Source organism: Salmo salar, chromosome ssa01 (assembly GCF_905237065.1).
Source record: "Salmo salar chromosome ssa01, Ssal_v3.1, whole genome shotgun sequence".
NCBI lineage: Eukaryota > Metazoa > Chordata > Actinopteri > Salmoniformes > Salmonidae > Salmo > Salmo salar.
Window position 1 is genome coordinate 135,283,916 of NC_059442.1, and position 19,542 is coordinate 135,303,457.

The following is a 19,542-nucleotide window of genomic DNA, read 5'->3' on the forward strand; positions in this document are numbered from 1 at the left end:
GTCCTGTGGAGATTCTGCCAAAGCTCTGAGGGTTTCCCATTATTAGCTCATCCTAGAGAAGAGGATGACATGATATGCTGTCATTACCACAAATAGCCTGAACTCAGCTATAAAGGACATAGTAACTCTGCCTGCGCAACTATGACAGAAGCCTATAAAACAGCCGCATTTCGGATGGGGGTTGCAGCAGAAGCAGCCAATACTCTCTACCTGGAATCCCTTTCAAAAATCGAAACTCTTAATGTCATCATGGTAAACGACGCACGAAGAAACGAATCATGAGCAAATGAAAAGCTCCACACAGGAGACCACACAGACCCGTTAACACATCACAGAAAATACATCAAACAAGAGAACATTTTCACCATAGCATATGATTACAATCAGACCCTAGTCATCATAGTAATGTAAACCAAATCTGATCTGAAAAGAGGAAAAATATCTCATTGCGTTTGATATGATAGTCAGTTGCGTAGTTAAAGGGGGGAAAATACAATGTTAGAAGTAGGCTTAGGCTTGTAAGACAGCTTCGGTACACCAAGAGGAGAGGACATGAAAATCAATAGGGTTTTAGAGAGAGCACTTGCATTCTCCCTGTAGACTGTCTAAGAAACTACCTGACAGGTAAACTGGCTAATCATAAGGATACATGCTAAAGGAACAACTCAGAGTGTAGGCCCAGAGGTCAGCATGACATTTGACTCAGACTTTAGGTACACAACAAAGACACTCACAGTCATCTTGACACGCAATAGAACTGGAAGTTCCTTACATCATGGTGATGCAGGATGAGATAGAGGGGGAGGGAAGAGGGAGCGAGAGAGAGAGAAAGATGAGAGGTTTTACTGCCACCGCTGAGAAGGCAGGGGAGTGAAAATGGTCCTCAAGAGTTTATCATGAATAGTTTAGGTTATGGTAAAAAGGGTTCGGGCCCTTCCCAGCACATCTGTCATGGTTTACAGTTGCTTTGAAGATACTAGATTAGACAACCAGTAATTAAGTGCAGATAAGTTATCAGCAATTGAGAAAGATCTCCCAGTCATTTTACATTCTCCTGATCTAATAAGTCAATTGCTTTCAATAAAAAAGATTGAATGACTACTTTGCAATTATAGCCTACACTTTGCAGTAGCACAGTAACAACACTGTAACGTCATTATATAATGATATAGAATTTATCAGTTAGCATCAGAATGATCTTACTACCAAGTCAACTTTAAAGTTAGATCATTGACCTATGAGGGTTTCTGGAAATGTTTGTGCATACTCATTTAGCATGACTGTTTCTATAATTCATTATTTCTCAAAAGAGAAGTAAATACATTCGATTTGCATATCATCTGCATAATTTCTGTAACTGCCATTTAGATATCCCACAGTATTGACCACTGAGCTGTTAAGAGGGCACATCTGACGTTTTTGAACTAAACACTTCCTGACACCCTTCCAACTTATCAATATTACAAAACAATAGAGTGAAATGACCAAGAGAAAAGAAAAACGGTAAATATTCCACATTGTAAATATAGATTTGGGCTACAGGTGTCAAACAATTCAGATCTCAGGTTCATATTCTGATCTTTGATACTGTATGTATGAGAAAGTGTGAGACTGCAGATACCAAGGTGGAATATGTATTTACCACACTGCCAGGAGCAGAGTTTTAGGCAGGGTACCTACTGATGAATGGCTTGGAGGAATTTCCTCTGGTGCTTCCTGACTCTGGCATGGTCCATCTTCCTGACCAGCTTGGTGTTCTTGTAGATGAGCCACGTCTCCCTGAGTACATTTGCAGCTGTGTTTTTCACCTGACACACAAAGAGTAGGGTTAGAAACACCGTTCATGGTAAATAAAATACTCCTAATGTAATGGAAAACATACTGTACTCATGTTCAACCATGCTTGGTCTTCCTGAAATGCCGCACAATAGGGAAACGGGGCAGCTGAGATTATTCTTTCAAATTTTAAAATGAAAAACGACATGCAAGTAAAGTATTTACTTACTCTTTTTGTCAACTGGGTGTCCATCATAAAATTATGAACATGTTTTTCAGCTTTGGTTAACTCCAGTTTCTTTGCAACCACAGCCACCACCAAGGCTGTGCAGCCAGCTCCCTGGGAGGAACAATAAATAGACACTGTTACAGAGGTTGACTTTATTGTGAACGTTTAAAAAGATGTAACCTACTTTTAGAAGCATAATATTAGGAAATTATGCTTTAAAAAAGATTCTCAAAACAATATCCTCTGAATATACATGAATCTGCACTGCCACCCCACCGGAGATTTAAAAAAATAAATATTGTAAGGTTTAAAAAAAAAGTCAGATACCCAAGGGCTAGATTTTAAAAAATTACCTTATAAGCAGCACTGAAAAAGAGAGCCGCAGTGGCATGAGAATGTAATATAATTTCTGCAATAAACTCTAAGAAAAAAAACGTTTCCAAAATGGTTATCCTGCTGTCCCCATAGGACCCCATTGGGTTCCATGTACAGATGTCGGATCTTAACTTGATCACTCTTTTGGCACAGGGAATTTTCCTGCTGCATCAGGAAATTCAATTGAGCCTTGCGAGTACCTGAAAATGAGCAGTTATCTTTCTCTCCATGCGGGGGCAGTCGAGTCATTTGGATTAGGGCTTGCTATCAAAATCATTTTCTCTCTCCCTCGCTCAAACGCTAGGCCTAGGGTCCTATTACGGCAACATTAAAATGTACAAAAATGTATCTGAATTGCAGCCATAAACATCAATAACCGTTGTTTTACATAGCTTGATCGCACCAGATAGATATTGGTCTCCACTAGGCTAAGTGTCAAGTGTAGCCTAAGGTCAAAATTGATTTCAATTGCCTCCCAAGTGGCACAGCGGTCTAAGGCACTGTGTCGCAGTGCCTGAGGCGTTACTACAGACCCGGGTTCAAGCCTGGGCTGTGTCGCTGCCAGCCACGACCGGGAGACCCATGAGGTGGCGCACAATTGGCCCAATGTTATCTGGAGCCAGGGTTAGGGGAGGGTTTGACTGGGCACACGCTGATACGGTCACCAGTTGTACGCTGTATATTTTACCCGCGGTCTTGATAAGAAATGACCTTACCAGACCCTTTTGGATAACATGAATAGGAAACGAATAAAATAATAACAGTCTACACCAACATTAGTTTCCATTCATACAAAGAGTCGGGTAAATTACCACGGTAGATTTGCCGTGGTAAACGAGGAAACACTTTATTATTATTGTACGGAATCCTTGTCAAATAGATGATTTGCCCCTAGTTTGTTAAAAAGGACTAAGTTGTTCTGATTACAATACCAGCCAGAGGGCGAACATATCTCGATTTACTTTGGTTGCAAGCAGGACTAAGGTAACACCGACGTCATATTTCAGGCAGCAGTAGAGGTGACCAATAAAGGTGGCAATTGAGATCAGCTGTGCAGGTGAATTTAGAGCATATTGATGGTTTAACGAGACATCAGCTGGCGATAATCTAGTGCCATCGATGGCTGCAATAGGCCCCTTTTTATTTGATTATATTCCAATAGGCTACATTCTCTAGGCTACCCGTTAGCCTATCATTGTCACATAATGAAAGATGTGAAAACGGATAATATGCTACTGTGTTTCCCTGTCAGAGTTGATGAGCTGATTTGGGCCATCAGTTGATTGACAGATGTAGCACTACTGTAGAACGATACACTTTCCTCCAGTGTGGATGCTCGTCCACGCTTTATAGTTAGGCTATGTATTCTGGTCTTTGGATTGAAAGCCTGTATTGTGTGGCTTTAATATTTAATTTCGTAAATCTATGAAAATGTTTATGCATTTGAGCCTACCCAAAGGTGATTTTGTTGAGCTGAGACACTGATGTGTAAATTATCAGACTATTTGTTTTACTTCTTGAAAACATTTAAATAAATGCAATTAACTTGTGGGCCCAATGTAGACTCAGGCTGGACGCTATATCGCCCAGCACTCATGAGGCTCGGAGTGCGCTGCTTAGACCACTGCTCTATGGCAGTTCACTAAGAGTATCCATAGGCGTGTAATATTTTATAATTTCGTTTTAAGCCTTCCCCAAACCATAGCCCTAACCTTAACAACTCGGAATTAACACCTAAACTTTTAACCTTTGAGTTGTTTCTGTTTCAACCCTGTAACCAAGAGGAATCAACCCTGTAACCAAGAGGAATCAACCCTGTAACCGCTCAGAATAAATTCATAAAAAATAGGCGTTCATCCATGAGTCAAAGGGCAGTGGGCCAGATTCGGACTCATACTAACTCTGGCATAGGCTTTGTGTGCTGCGGTCAGTGGCTGTAACCGCAAGTTCACACAGGCACTGAGGCGACCAACATAACGTATTCTGCCTATTGCTTGCCTTCAACATATAATAAAACAATTGATTAAAAAAATAAGATTTTCCCTAATGAAAAATACATCTACCCCTACAAATATGTTAATTTATGATAGTCCACATAAGAATTAACACGAAACGCTCTGTAGCCTGTACGTATCCGACATAAGGTAGCCTACAATGTAGTTCTGCTTCCAGCTGCCCCCCTGGCGGCGATTCTAACTACTTCTTCAGATATTCAAATTCTCCTGCTGCAGGATTATTTTCCTCCTGCGATGAAAGGGGTCAAATTAAGATCTGACATCTGTAGAACCCTCGTGGAAAGGGTTCTACATGAAACCCAAAAGGGTTCTTCCTGGAACCAAAAAGGGTTCTTCAAAGGGTTCTCCTATGGGGTCAGCTGAAGATTTATTTTAGGTTTTAGATATCACCTTTTTTTGTAAGAGTGTAGGGCTCACCATAATACCAGTGAGGAGACAGACTCCTTTTCCACAGTAAGTGTTGGGGACCATGTCCCCATATCCAATGGTTAGAAAAGTAATTGAGATCAACCACATGGCTCCTAGGAAGTTGCTGGTTATGTCCATGTTGTCATGGTATCTGGAATGGAAGGTATAGATAGAGTCAGCCTGGAGTCAGCTTGCCAAATACTTACACGTCTTATACATCATACGTACAGTACATCCATGCCTCATTCATGTGCAATATAAATAAGGTGTAAACAGTTTCTCCTATCGCCTAACAAGACGTAAACTATGGGCCATAATTGTCTATCCCTTGACATTCCCAAGCAGAAGATCTGCATACAAAAATGGTGGTATGGCTGGGAATGTGAGGAGGGAGCACTATATCTGGATGTAAGCCTCCAATAGGATGCACAACGAGTTAACGCCTGTTCCCCCTGACCAAACCATGGTGTCTTATTTATGTTTCATGCAGTGCTTTGTGCAGCATAGCGTGACAGCGATAGGGCAGCAGGTCCAGACCTCTCGCAGGCCCTCACGGTCCACGCAGCGATGATCCACAACGAGATGGTAAAGACCAGCAACACGGTGCCAGGGCAGATGGTCATCAGGGTCTTCATGACGAAGCGTGTGTTGAAGTTGATCTTGTTGAGCGCCCCGATGCTGCGGGACGAGGCGTCTGTGAAGAGCTTGCTGTGGAGCAGCATGACACGGGCGATGAGATACAGCCGCAAGAACATGGGGATGGACAGGATGATGTCCACGTCCGCGTCCGTCTTGGACGGGGTGTAGGAGAAGGCCAGGCGTGCTGTCCAGGTGAAGGTGTAGTTCCCTGGGATGGGGTGGATGGCGCACACCAGGATCTCCAGGCAGATGAAGAAGATGCGCTCGTAGGTCATGGCTATCCTCCAGTCGTCTGCTGCATTGTCTACCATGAATAACTGAATAACAACATGGATGGAGGGGGAGAGGGAAGCAGATGGAGGTTACTGAACTAGCTCTGGTTAAATGCAGCCTTGCATTTGAATCCCAATGGCATCATTCTAAATGGATAAAAACCATAAACCATTACGAGCACACTCAATCAATGGAAATGAATGAACTCAGGTTTCTGACTGATCGACGTTCAGTGATTCCCATTACTAACTGTTAGCGTTCGCTACACTGTTCACACTGTTCTGCCACGGAAGTCTATGGGACCTCCTGCATGTGGATAACATTTCCGACTTCAAAGCATTAAACTGATGAGAACATCTGCCACCTCCCACATTAGCATAGGTCTCTTATCGCCTGGCCACAGAGCAGAAGGTAGGCCACTCCACTGGGGGCTTTGATGTAGACTGATTTCACTCCCTTTAATGACACTCCTCTATCCTATCCTCCTCTATCCACACTCAGCCGTGCTGTACACCTCCTCTTCATCTCCTCTTTCCTCATCGGCCTCCACTCCTTTCCACTTTTTCTCCTCATAAACACCTTTCATCTCTCTCACTCCAGTCTAAAGCTATCCACCAGTCCCGCAGTTTATTGCTCAATGCTTCCATCCACCCTGAACTGATGCCCTCATTGGCCTCGTCCCCTACCGACAGACCAAACACACCCCTCAGTGTAATTCAATCAAAGTGATCTATCTGACTGTGTTTATGATCTACAGATAAACTACTACCCTCTGTCTCTAGAGATGGCTTCCTCCCTTGCACCTGGCATACTCCTCTCCAGATAGATTGCAGACTAAATGAAATCGAGCAACGTTAGCTTCCTCTCTACAGTTGTCAAATCACTCCCCTCTCTGACACGCAATACCGATAGTTCACCTCATCCGCTCCCTCCTGCACTCAATCACCTCAAGGTCTATGGGTTGTATACGGGCTGTCACAACTGGTGGGAGATACTTCATAAAATGTTGCCATTATCAAATTTCAGAGCAATATTCCCTGTGACCTCAGCCATTCAATATAAAGGGAAATTTAACACATTTTAACTGAAGCCATCCTATGATGCTTAAATTATTGGCGCTGCGTCTAGAGATATCTGTCCCTCCAGTGTGTGGGGAACATGATTATGCAAATCTGTTTTTGGTCTTTGGTCTGACTTTTCAAACAACAGTTCTGTTTGAGATTTTGTAATTGGTCCTGTAAAGTATGTGCTTCCCATGGCTCCTACTGTCCACCCCACTGTCTAAACCTCTGAATAAGAATGAAAGAAAATGAAATATTCAAGATCAATTAGTCTCAAACAAAATGAGAAGTCTGAAATCTATCACATATCAGCCAAATATGTTAGCAGATCAGTCAAAACACCAGAACGTTTAATAATTCAGATTTCTCTATGAGCACAAAAACTTGGGAGATAAATAAGTGAAGTCACAGATTATGACTTGACATCCTGCCAACGAACCCCCATTTAGTACAACTCTAGGATCCTCATTAGAGAAAAAAATGCTGTCCCATTCCTCAAAGTGTAATGGCATCAATGACCTAGATAATATATTTAGCGATAATACATGACTAAATCTTGAATCAATGAAATAGATATACATTTCCCACGACCAAAGAAAGCTTTAATTTCACATCTCTAGCTCTACGACACCCTGAAAACAGATATGCATCACGAGACATGACCCATAAGTCAATACATTGCATTTAAAAGTTGCTGATGAAGCTGCATTGGGTGAAATGGTGAAAAACTCTGACAAACAGGCAGACAGGCAGGCAGGCAGACAGGCAGGCAGGCAGGCAGGCAGGCAGGCAGGCAGGCAGGCAGGCAGGCAGGCAGGCAGGCAGGCAGGCAGGCAGATAAACTCACAGACAGACATGTCCCTGTCTCTCTCTCTCCATCTCTCTCTCCTATCTCTCTTTCTCCTTCCTCTCTTCCCACTCCCTTATTCACCCCCTCTCTCATGCGCCCCCTTCTCTTTCTCTCCCTCCTTCTTTCCCTCCCTCCCCCTCCTCTCATCTCTCTTTATATTCCTCTCCCTCCCTCCTCTCTCCCACCTCCACCTCTAGATGTGCGTCAAGGGCATTGACGCATTAGTCAATACATTCCATTCAAGGTAAAAGAAAGTTGGTGATACAGCTACAATGGGTAAGTTGGTGAAAGACTCACAGACAGACAAACATATACACTCACAGACAGACAAACATATACACTCACAGACAGACAAACATATACACTCACAGACTTTTTTGCCTTGAATCCAATGTATTGATTTATGCGTCACCTCTCGTGATGCATATCTTTCTGCAAAAGTATACCAGACTGACGCTTATCAGTTGATACCAGGCTAGCACTGCACATACTACAGCCTTCCAATCCCACAGGCACACTGACACTACAGCCACCTACACCCCATTGCCACACAAAGAACATTCCACTAGAACATCCTGGCAAATGTCACACTCCCATTAAAGCTAGCCTGCAAGCCAAACGCTTCCCATCGAAAGCTACCGGAAATTCCAACCGTAAAAACCATTGCAGCATAGAGCATCACAAAGAAAACAACACAGAGACGGAGTAATACAGATTTCAAGACGAACGACCCACATTCTAGCTCAAACTACATTGCAGCTACGTATACAAAACCCTCCCACACAACATCTCTACCCAATTCATTCATCAAAACACCACATTGGAAGGTTCCCCCACAAATATAATTCTAAAGCACACAACTATGTGCCTGATGCCTATATTAAATACATACTGTAACAACATCTAGCTCCTTGAGAGCACTGACATCTGTCAGACTCCTAGGCTGAGAGATGCTGTAACACTAACCAGGCTCTCTGTTGGTATAGCCTTGATTGGTAAATGTTTCCAAGGGAGTGTAACTTAGACATGGAAACACAAGCTGTTACTCCACTATGTGACAGAAGCTATCTTACTCACAGACCTAAGCCATCAAAACAGTCCAAACAGAATATTGTCTGCACACAGCACGAAAGCTCTCATTTGTATTTGAGACAACAACTCAATGTAACAAAAGAAAGTGTTTTGCTTTAAAACAGTGTAATTAAACATTTAAAACCAGGTCATATAAGAAAAGCCTATTGGTCTGTAAAAGCAATTATGGTCATTCATGACCTGAAATACAATACCCAAGAGCTCTTTACCTCTGAGCATCAAAAATATTCCATGCTAGTGGCAGAAGCACTAGTTATGAGGGAGCGGGGGAGTAACTTACAGTTACAGTACATCTGCAGTGGAAAACCTGGAATTATGCATGTGGCTTAAGAAGGGACAGCAGTCAAGTCTCTTTCTACAGTATATCATACGCACGTATAACATGTCCAGTTCATATCCTCCTAGAATAAAAAAGACGGAAGGGGTTTATGGCTTACTAAGCTTAAAAGGTCCTCAATGCTGCGACAATAGTCCATCCCATGATCCATAGCCTAATAAAGAGCATGCCCAAGAGGGACCAGAGAGGGACGCATAGAAAATGGCCTGTTGACCCATGCTCACGCACCAACGCAAACACACACAGAAGATGATCTTTATAACAGAGAGAAAGAGCAGTGTCGCTACGCATGGTGTCCTACAAGCAGAACCCCTGTAATGCACAATGATAGACACAAAGACCCAGAGTGACCAGTTCCAACTAAGGCCAATCTCTTCAAATATAGCCTCCTGTCACGGTCCAGTGGCTGCTCTCAGATGGTTGGCTTGTCGTCTGATGGATACAAATACTGTTTATTCATTAAGGGACTATTCCTTTGCTCATCATGCGAACGCTGCACCCACGCCAGCCGGGGTGAGCCTATGCCACAGTGCGGACATTTTTGCCCAGACCACACCATTAAGGATGTACTTGAGGTCATCCCATTCCTTAGTCTCTCTGTCGACCTTCTTTCTTAAAGTATCCATAGAAGCTCACTGTGTTGGTTGCTGCCTGGGTTGGTTACTGGTTTCAGTATGCTCAATATAACTAATGGAGTCCAGCTCAATATTTAATCTGTCTGTGTAATGTGGAGATGGGAACATATATCTTGTCACTGAGCGAAAGAAATCGCTCAATCTCATTAGTGAATTAGGTTGAGAGGTTCAGCCCAATTAGAAATTCATGCAATGGTTTATTTATGATATCAAAGTGAGGCACTAAGAGGCTACTTTGCTGAGTAAATCTCAAGCTGTATGTTACATTTTATTTTGCATCTGAAATCAAGTGATCACTGAATGCGTAGCATTCAACTAAAATAAAAAATCTATATGAAAAGATAATATCATAAGTAAATCTCCCTTTGTTTGGAGTGCTCTAGCTGGAGACGTTTCTCATATATAACATCTATGTTTCTGATCATAAAATGTATCATGGGGTAGCAAACATGATCAATTAATACATGTGGATTCTCATCCTGTTCAGAGGCAGAGTATGTGTGCCCTTGAAAGCCTGTTTGTTCAGTGAAAACATTGAGATCACCAGCAAGCAATGGTTATCTGACTCCAGTCTGGCATCTCAGGCAGAGGACAGATTTCCCTGTGAGAAACGCACAGCCTCTCCTGCAGTTACAACACCGTGTCTTTAATACGCACAGAGAGGCACGCACACACACAGCACAAACACACACCATCCAGAACAAACTAAGCTAGACAGGGCTGGGTACATTGACTTCAATACAAAACCTAGGAGGCTTGTGGTTCTCACCCCCTTCCATAGACTTACACAGTAATTATGATAACTTCCAGAGGACGTCCTCCAACCTATCAGAGCTCTTGCAGCATGAATTGATAAGTTGTCCACCCAATCAAAGGATCAGAGAATGAATCTAGTACTGAAAACATAAGCTACAGCGAGCAAGCACTGCAGTGCATAAAATGTGATGAGTAGTTGACTCAAAGAGAGAGAAAGACAATAGTTGAACAGTTTTGAACAAATTAATTTCTTCAGAAATATAGGAGAAGCAAGAGACCGTGAGAGAGCGAGAGAGCGAGAGAGAGTGCGAGCGAGAGAGATAGCTATATTTCGTTGGTAATATTTCTTTTCACTTTCACTTACTTTCCTAGCGAATGCAGCTTGCTAGTTTAGCGTACTCAAACACCCGGCTCAAACAGAGAGGGATGCTATGTTAGCTAGCTGGCTATGGCTATCCAACAATGGAACTCTTCCAAGTCAAGGTAAGCTTTTGGTTTTATTAACTTATTGCCACCAGAGCCCGCCGGTGTAACTGCTTGCAGACTCTACACTGTACTGCATGATTGTAGCAGGTTGACTAACGTGCTAGTTCTAACGTTAGTAGCTATGTTGACTATGATGTTAGCTAATATGGTGACAACGATGTAGGCTGTGTGTAGCGGTTAGCGCTTATGATATGAAGTCCACAAGCGAAGGGAAAAAGTGAGAGGAGGAGAGCTCGTAAATGCAAGAAGGAATTATACAACGATAAAAGGGATCATACTGTTTGTATGTGACTGCTATGAAAGTGAACTGCGTTTACGTATGATCAGGGGTGTATTCATTCTGCCGATTTTGTTTAAAAAAAAATCTTAAACGGAAGCAAACGGAACAAAGCTGGAATAAACATATCTGAATTTGTCCAATAGAAACTCCCGTTTGCAACTATTGGACTAATGATTACACTTAGCTAGATGCAGGCAAGAGTGTGCAAGGTATTGAATGTGTCAATGTCTGTCAATGAAATTGATCACTCAAATTTCTCTCGACCATTGCATCTACACTACCGTTCAAAAGTTTGGGGTCACTTAGAAATGTCCTTGTTTTTAAAAGAAAAGCAAATTTTTTGTCCATTAAAATAACATCAAATTGATCAGAAATACAGTGCAGACATAGTTAATGTTGTAAATGACTATTGTAGCTGGAAATGGCTGATTTTTAATGGAATACATAGGTGTACAGAGGCCCATTATCAGCAACCATCACTCCTGTGTTCCAATGGCACGTTGTGTTAGCTAATTCAAGTTTATCATTTTAAAAGGCTAATTGATCATTAGAAAACCCTTTTGCAATTATGTTAGCACAGCTGAAAACTGTTGTGCTCATTAAAGAAGCAATAAAACTGGCCTTACTTAGACTAGTTGAGTATCTGGAGCATCAGCATTTGTGGGTTCGATTACAGGCTCAAAATGGCTAGAAACAAAGCACTTTCTTCTGAAACTCGTCAGTCTATTCTTGTTCTAAGAAATTTTGGCTATTCCATGCGAGAAATTGCCAAGTAACTGAAGATCTCGTACAACGCTGTGTACTAATCCCTTCACAGAACAGTGCAAACTGGCTCTAACCAGAATAGAAAGAGGAGTGGGAGGACCCGGTGCACAATTGAGCAAGAGGACAAGTACATTAGTGTCTAGTTTGAGAAACAGACGCCTCACAAGTCCTCAACTGGCAGCTTCATTAAATAGTACCCGCAAAACACCAGTCTCAATGTCAACAGTGAAGAGGCGGCTCCGGGATGCTGGCCTTCTAGGCAGAGTTGCAAAGAAAAAGCCATATCTCTGACTGGCCAATAAAAATAAAATATTAAGATGGGCAAAAAAACACAGACACTGGACAGTAGTAATGTACGTTGTTAACTTTCATTCATAGGCTAGGTTGTAGCAACCTCATGATGGGTATAGGAAAACTTTGAATATCATGAATTAGCCTAAACCTATTGATGTTACATTGAGCTGGGTAAATAGAATTTGAATGACAGTCATCCAATATGCTGTTATAGAAATAAGGCCATGCTCATAAGAAAAATAATCATCCTCCCTCATCTTAAACGTCACCGACCGCCACCGGATCAGACAGCAGAGCAAACAAACGACACAATTATTATAGATCGCTAGCTGTCACCAAAAGAAGTATGACGTCGGTATCATACCTTCAACATGAAATAGCATGCCCTACAACATTTGTTAGCCGATTGCTGGCGTTTACATACAGAATATGAGTGTATATAAAAACATTATATGGCTTCTAATTGGATAGAGGAGTCTTGAGGGTCTCTGAACTTTGAGACATCACACAAGGAAGATGGAGAGAAATCCTACTAATGCACCATGTCACCGATCACTGCCATCTTAAAGGGATACGTCAGGATTTTGGCAATGAAGCCCTTTATCTGCTTCCCCAGAGTCAGATGAACTCAACGCAATGACTGGAAGTCTATGATAACTGCTAGCACGCTAGTAGATACCATAGACTTCCATTCTTTGCGCTACCCTATTTAGCATTGGTTCGCAAAACTACCTCTAATTTCCTTCATAGCACACTGGATGCAGAGACATAAAAATAGTATCTATTAGTGCATTTGACTCTGGGGAAGTAGATAAAGGGCTTCATTGCCAAAATCCTGAAGAATCCCTTTAATCTAGAAGACACGTCCCTGAAGCCTCCCCATGTCCAAGAGCTGTCCTCAGACTGACCTAGGGACATTTCCGGCACTATGAGGACAGAAACTAAAACCAAGAGGTGTGTCCCTATATTGTCTAAGCAGCCAAAAAAGTGTGGAAGTCAAATCTTCCCTGTTTGTACAGTTTGGATAAGTAAATCACTTCAAAGGAGCTGGAGCAGCGTGTGGGCACCTCTCTTCAGTCTGAACTATGCATCTATATTTGACAGGCGTCTGTGAGTACAGATGGATGTGCATGCATAATCTATCTCAATGAGGATGGAAAACAGCCAATATTGAGAGGACAGGATAGGGTGCACGCTCTGTGGTAGAGATAGGGTTGGAAAATTCTGGGAACTTTCAATAAATTCCTTGGTTTTCCAGAAATCCTGGTTAGAGGATTCCCTAGGTAGAGATATATACCAATACCACCACTACTGATACAGCTGCAAGTAGCAATAAAAGTGCGATTGAGTGGGGTCACAATCAACTGACTAAGGAGAGTATTGTGTAATAATATAGCTGCAAACAGCAATAACAGCAGATATGGAATTTAAGTGAGTGTCACTAATCAAGGTGAGAATTGCTATATTGAGTCATATACCTGTCTGAATAAGACTGTGGAGGATATGAAAATCGAATAACTGAATGTAAGCCATAAAACGTATCAATCTGATATTTCTAATAACAACCCCGCAGCGTATTTGTGCTTTTCTATCGTTGTAATAGTCATTCAAAATACTCCATTCCCTTTGATGTTGTCAGCAAATTGGTTGACTCAAGGAAGTCTAGTTTATGACATGTACAGCGTGTTTATTAAATAACACAAACACAAAGGGCTGAAACCATAGGGCTGAAACCAAAGGGCAGAAACCTAAGTGAGAACCCTGGAAATGATACCCTCTTGGAAGCTTACACTGCATTCTATTATGTAGACAGCAATAGAGAACCTTTGCCAAGGAAATGTAAATGGTTTTGTTATGTATCAAAATATGGTATTGATCAGTATGCGTTTCTATCATCCCTCACAAAGAAAACTTTACAGTAGGCCATTTGAAAACTTTACAGTATGCAATTTGAAAATTTTACAGTAAGGCCATTTGAAAACTTTACCGCAGTCAATTTTAAAACTTTACAGTAGGCCATTTTCTAAGTTTACAGTAGGCCATTTTCTAAGTTTACAGTAGGCCATTTGAAAAGGAGGCACATTGTACTGTTGAGCTGTTTCAATGATTGATATCCCTCTGGGGCTTGTAAGCCCTAAATATAACAAAGAGGCTAAAGAATACAGGCCATTGTAATTCAACAATACAAAAGATAATGAACTAGTGGCCTATTCATACACTGTATCCCTCAAGCTAAACCATATGAATTCTAGTCCAAAATTGAACCCGAATATAGTCATGAGAGAAAGGAGAAAGTATGATTATTTCATGGACTTGACACAAGTAATATTTATTTGATAATGGCAGGATTTTCCTTGCACATAATCTTTATCGCTACATGAGGTTAATCTACTTTGTTTTACAATGGTGTTTGAAAATAATGTAAATAGCCTTCATGTTTTCTCGCCGTTTCAAAGAAAGGAGACTGCATAAGAAGAGTGTTTTTAATGCAGCCTCAGCATGGTAAAAAAAATGCTTGGCATAGACAAATGTATTTCTTCTCTGGTCAATTCTACTCAGGTGGAGCAACGTAATAGGTCCCTGACAATACTGTAATATATGTCCACCTCTCGACAAGCCACACAACTGAGGGAGCACCATTCATTATTTTAATTAAGTGGTTCTACAACCGAGAGAGACATAAGTGCTGAATTGCAGGAAGAAAAAAACGTTAAGTAATGCAACAATGCTCTGACGCAAGGTCATAAAATTTAGTTTGTCCAAGTGCTTCAACCGTTCAAGGAAGCTGACAATCCAGACCAGTTAACCCCTGAAGGTTTGGAAGATGCAGGAGCCAATCTTGAGATGCAAGTGCCAGCCACTATCATAGTAAAATATTGATTTGGCTACTGCTCCTATTCTACCCACTGATTCTCAAACAAATTAGAATAAGTATTCTCCAATAAATAAGATGATCTTTCTCATTGGGTGTTTTAATATGTTAAAACATATGTTCATATGTTTTAATACCTTTCTGGTTAGGGTGTTTTAATATGTTATCAATTATTGTTGGAATCACAAATACCTAAAAGACTACAAATGAAATAGAAATTATAACAGACTGAAGTAGACATTGGAATAACAACTTCTTAAAGCTAGACTCTCCAGATTAGATAAGCATAAACCATCAGAGTGGGCAAGGAATGACATTCCATTAGAGCAACATAGAAATTCATTTTTTGAAGATATTTGTTTACAAAGTCTCCAATGATAAGAAAAACCTGGAGCAATAGGTAGAGAGATATATCATTGTTTGTGGAGCAAACAATGGAGCAATAGTGTTTTGGTTATGATAAAGCAACTCATCTCATTAAGATATTTATAAGTCAGTTTAAGTTTTCAATGACACATAATTAGATTATGTCACCCGCTAAAGAAGAAATGTACTTAATTTGGAAATAATTCACTTCATTTCAGAGTAATTGCACTCAGTAAAGTCAGTTAAATTGATTTATCGCATCAATGTTGGAGCTAGAAACATAAGCATTTAGCTGAACCTGCGATAACATCTGCAAAATATGTGTACATGACCAATAAAATTTGATTTGGTTTTGATGTCTTGGATACAATTGTTCTGCAAACTCACACTCATATTGATAAGAAATGTTTTAGTCATTTAGCAAATGCCCTTATCCAGAGCAAGGAATGACAGTAGTGAGTGCATAGATTTTTATACTTTTTCTCACTGTGCACTTTGACAGCATGGTACACTTGGATAGCAAATGCGTAATAACACTATTATGACACTATTATAACCACAGCTAACCTGTCAAGGGATGTGAACGACAATGACATGAAAAATAACCATGTTACCTGAATCTCCCTTGCGTGGTATATGATAATCAGACCAAGAAGAATGATTGTAGAAAGGCTTATCAGGCATTTTAGAGCTAATGAATACAATGACTCCTGTAAAGAGAAAAATAACAATAGTAATGCAACAACACATGTATTCATGCAACAAACAGTACTAATCTTACAAAATAGAAATATACTATTATATATTGAATCATTAACATTTCAGGAAACTCCTGTAAGGTAGGCCTACATATTGGATTTGCACATAGCTAGTTCAATATAGTACAAGGCTACACTATATTAGTAAAACCTAGCAAAGCACTTCATACTGTAACACTTTATTTTGAAAGATCTAGATCTTGAAAACTTGAATGCTGACATGGAAAACATTTTGGAACTGTATCAACAGTGGACTAATGAAAAAAATACCAAAAGATTGTTTTTGAGTGGAGTTTTCCTTTAAGGCTATTCCTTTAATGCTTGAGAGATCATGTGTCACTATGTCAATGGAGTTTGTAAACCCACTTAGGCTCAAAGAGTAACCTGGTCTCAAAGCATTTTGTATTATTCGGTATGTAAACCTGAGACAGTCCATTTAGTATGATATGTTACGTTTCGTATGGTATTTATTCATTTGTGGATGTCCATCACTCATTTCATATGATATGTTAAGAATTACAATTCGTATTATATGTTACGAATTTGCTAAACGTACATTATGTTACACATTTTCCAAATGCATAATATGTTACATATTTGCAATATGACAATGTTTCTAACTTGTAAATGTACAATATATTACGAATTTGAAAAATGTATGTTACGTTACGAATTCTAGTTAGCTGGCTAGGTGGTTAGCTAGTTGACTAACGTTAGCTAGGCTATGGTTGAGGGTTAAGTTTAGGAGTTAGCTAATAGAGTTAAGGTTAGGGCTAGCTAACAAGCTAAGTAGTTGCAAAGTAGCTAAAAAGCTGTAAGTAGTTGAAAAGTTGCTAATTAGCTAAAGTTGTCCGTGATGAGATTCAAACGCTCAACCTTTCGGTTGCTTGAGGTTCGCTTTATATGCCCACCCATTCACCCTGACTGATCACCCTATGTAACCGTCTGTCTTATGTAAACACACCAAACGTAACATATCATACCAATTTTTGTGTCTAGTCTATGAGACCAGGCTGCAAGAGAGAGACCAGCCATGCAAGTTATGGCTGATCAGATGGTTTATGGGTTAAGTCTTCACTGTCTAAATATTTGATGTGTAAAGAAAACAAGTCGACTATGCTACTACTGGTTTAAATCTCTTTAAAATTAAACTTGCGGTTTTTCCTGGTAAACTCGACATGCCAGCCAATGAATCCTTCTGACCAAGATGGACCTGCAGCCTACCGGGTTTGAGTTACGCACCTTTCCATAGGCTCCCCATGAGAGTTCAGTCTCTATAACCATAACTACGATCCCAAACATCCCAAAGATCAAAGCATAGTCGCTGAGACGCTTCCTTTTCTCAAACAAGGCCCTTCTATGTCCAAGCTTTTGCCCAATGTTCTGGTTCTTCTTTTTACCCGATTTACTGCCACTGTTGTTACATCCACCCCCTCCGTCTCCCGATGCGTAAGGCATTAGGGTGGTGGAATTGTTCTCCGGTTTAGAGGCTAGGGTGTCCGACGCATCTGCGGTTGAGATTGGTTGTAAAGGCTGGGATTCGGAATCAAACTCGTGTAGGTTTCTGCGGGACGAGCTCAAGTTGCTCAGCGGTCGCATTACGCCGCCGTTGTATCTGCAGCTACTCATGGCTATTTCGTTATACGAGTTACTGTCTCTGTGGCTGCTGCTCGGGCTGCCCCACTGCCGATTGTGGCACTGCTGATGGTAATGATGTCTGGATGAACTACCATGACTGGAGGGCGTGAACTCACAGACGCTAAACTGGGAACCTTGCCTCGAATACGTTACGGATGGCGTCCTTAAAGTTCCTTGAGTGGTCGGCGACGTCCCGCGAAAAACTAGGCTTTTTCTTGCATCACATGTACAGTTATTGCAGGTGCAGCATTGGTTACGCTCCTTAGTGAGCCGTTCCTCTCGTCCGCAGTAGTGCTGGTACTTACAGTGATGCTGGAACTGCTGCTCTTGAAGGAAATCGTTCTGCAACTGCAAAGGGGTTTCCATGTCAGTGCTGCTGTTTAAAGCAGCAGTCGGGTACCACCATACACCCGCTGAAGGGCGTTGTGGTATGTCCTGGAGGACAGCTACGGAGCAAGATTAGACCCATTTCGGCTCCTGTAGAATGTAAGTGATGGCTCCAATTGGATAGACAGGACCAAAACAACCGTCTTGACGTCATTGAAAAGGTTGCAACATTTTTTCGAACATTCATTCAAGGAAAGTAGCATGTCAGTAGAGAAAAACAATGTCTTACAAGTGAGACTGTTCAAGTATGAACATCAAGATAAGGGAAAAAAATCATTGAGGGCATATTACATATGCTCATAACCTAGGCGTACTGCTATACAAGGGACCTCTCAATGATGTTCACTCTGATGTTCACTGTAAAATGCCAGTGGGGTAGCCTACCATTTACACAAAATCAACTCATATTGTGTGATGTTTTGACTTATCCATTTATAAGAGTGTACACAATGTCTATGTCAATAAAAACGTGGATTACATTCAACATGCACTCTTATATCCATTACAGTCATTAAATAACAACTAACGTAATGTAAAGCAATACAAACACATGGCCTAAAAGATAGCATATCTTGTTCAGGAGTTTTCCCATCATCCAATATTCTTCTGATCAAAAATCTGCTATGCCTTTTATCAGCATGCACTACATTAGGCTGGTATCGAATGTAAGAGATAATAATAATGAAAACATGTTTTGTCCATTTGATGTAGTTTAGGCTACTGATAGGCCACCAAATAATTTTGGCGGTGGTAGGTTTGAATGGGCTCACTGGCTGCCGCACTGGCTACCGCCGTCGAAAGCGCGTTATAGATAAAAAAAAATGGTGATGGTAAATGTGCACCGTCAGCACCATTGGAAAAACATCAGTATGTGTTTTTAGCGAATTAAAGCCTACGTTGTGTTGTTATCTCTCTCATGATCTACGAAAAATTAACTGCTGCCAAGACTTGCACTTGGACACGTTTGGGAGCCCAGAAATGTAGCCCCACCCCTTGGATAGGATAAGCACAAGCCTCGTTTTGATTTACATTTGGTTGAGTTGTCGACTAACGTGAGTTCAACGTGAAATCACCAAACATTTCACCATGTTATTAGATTTAGGTTAAAAGTTGAGTGAAAAAAAATACGAAATTCCCTTACATTGATGACTTTTTGCAAATCCAATCAGTTTTTCACTTGTTTCAAGTCATCGCATATATTTGTTTTGTTGAAATGACGTGTTACCAATGTTGATTCAACCATTTTTTTT

At 40.9% G+C, this 19,542-nt stretch overlaps 1 protein-coding gene across 3 annotated transcripts in view; it reads right to left on the reverse strand.

Moving 5' to 3' along the window:
* Positions 1–18,622, reverse strand: part of kcnn2 (potassium calcium-activated channel subfamily N member 2) — a 31,117-nt gene extending 12,495 nt beyond the window's left edge. The window contains exons 1-6 of one of the 3 annotated variants that reach the window (XM_014131538.2): positions 17,510–18,622; positions 16,124–16,219; positions 5,341–5,759; positions 4,813–4,954; positions 2,006–2,116; positions 1,681–1,808 (exon numbers count right to left, since the gene is read on the reverse strand). In XM_014131538.2, coding sequence (XP_013987013.1) covers positions 1,681–1,808; positions 2,006–2,116; positions 4,813–4,954; positions 5,341–5,759; positions 16,124–16,219; positions 17,510–18,271 — 1,658 coding nt within the window. In that variant the 5' untranslated portion in view covers positions 18,272–18,622. The remainder of the gene's footprint in view (positions 1–1,680; positions 1,809–2,005; positions 2,117–4,812; positions 4,955–5,340; positions 5,760–16,123; positions 16,220–17,509) is intronic. The other 2 variants (XM_014131545.2, XM_014131534.2) reach the window with 2 other exon arrangements.
* Positions 18,623–19,542: the final 920 nt, after the last annotated feature.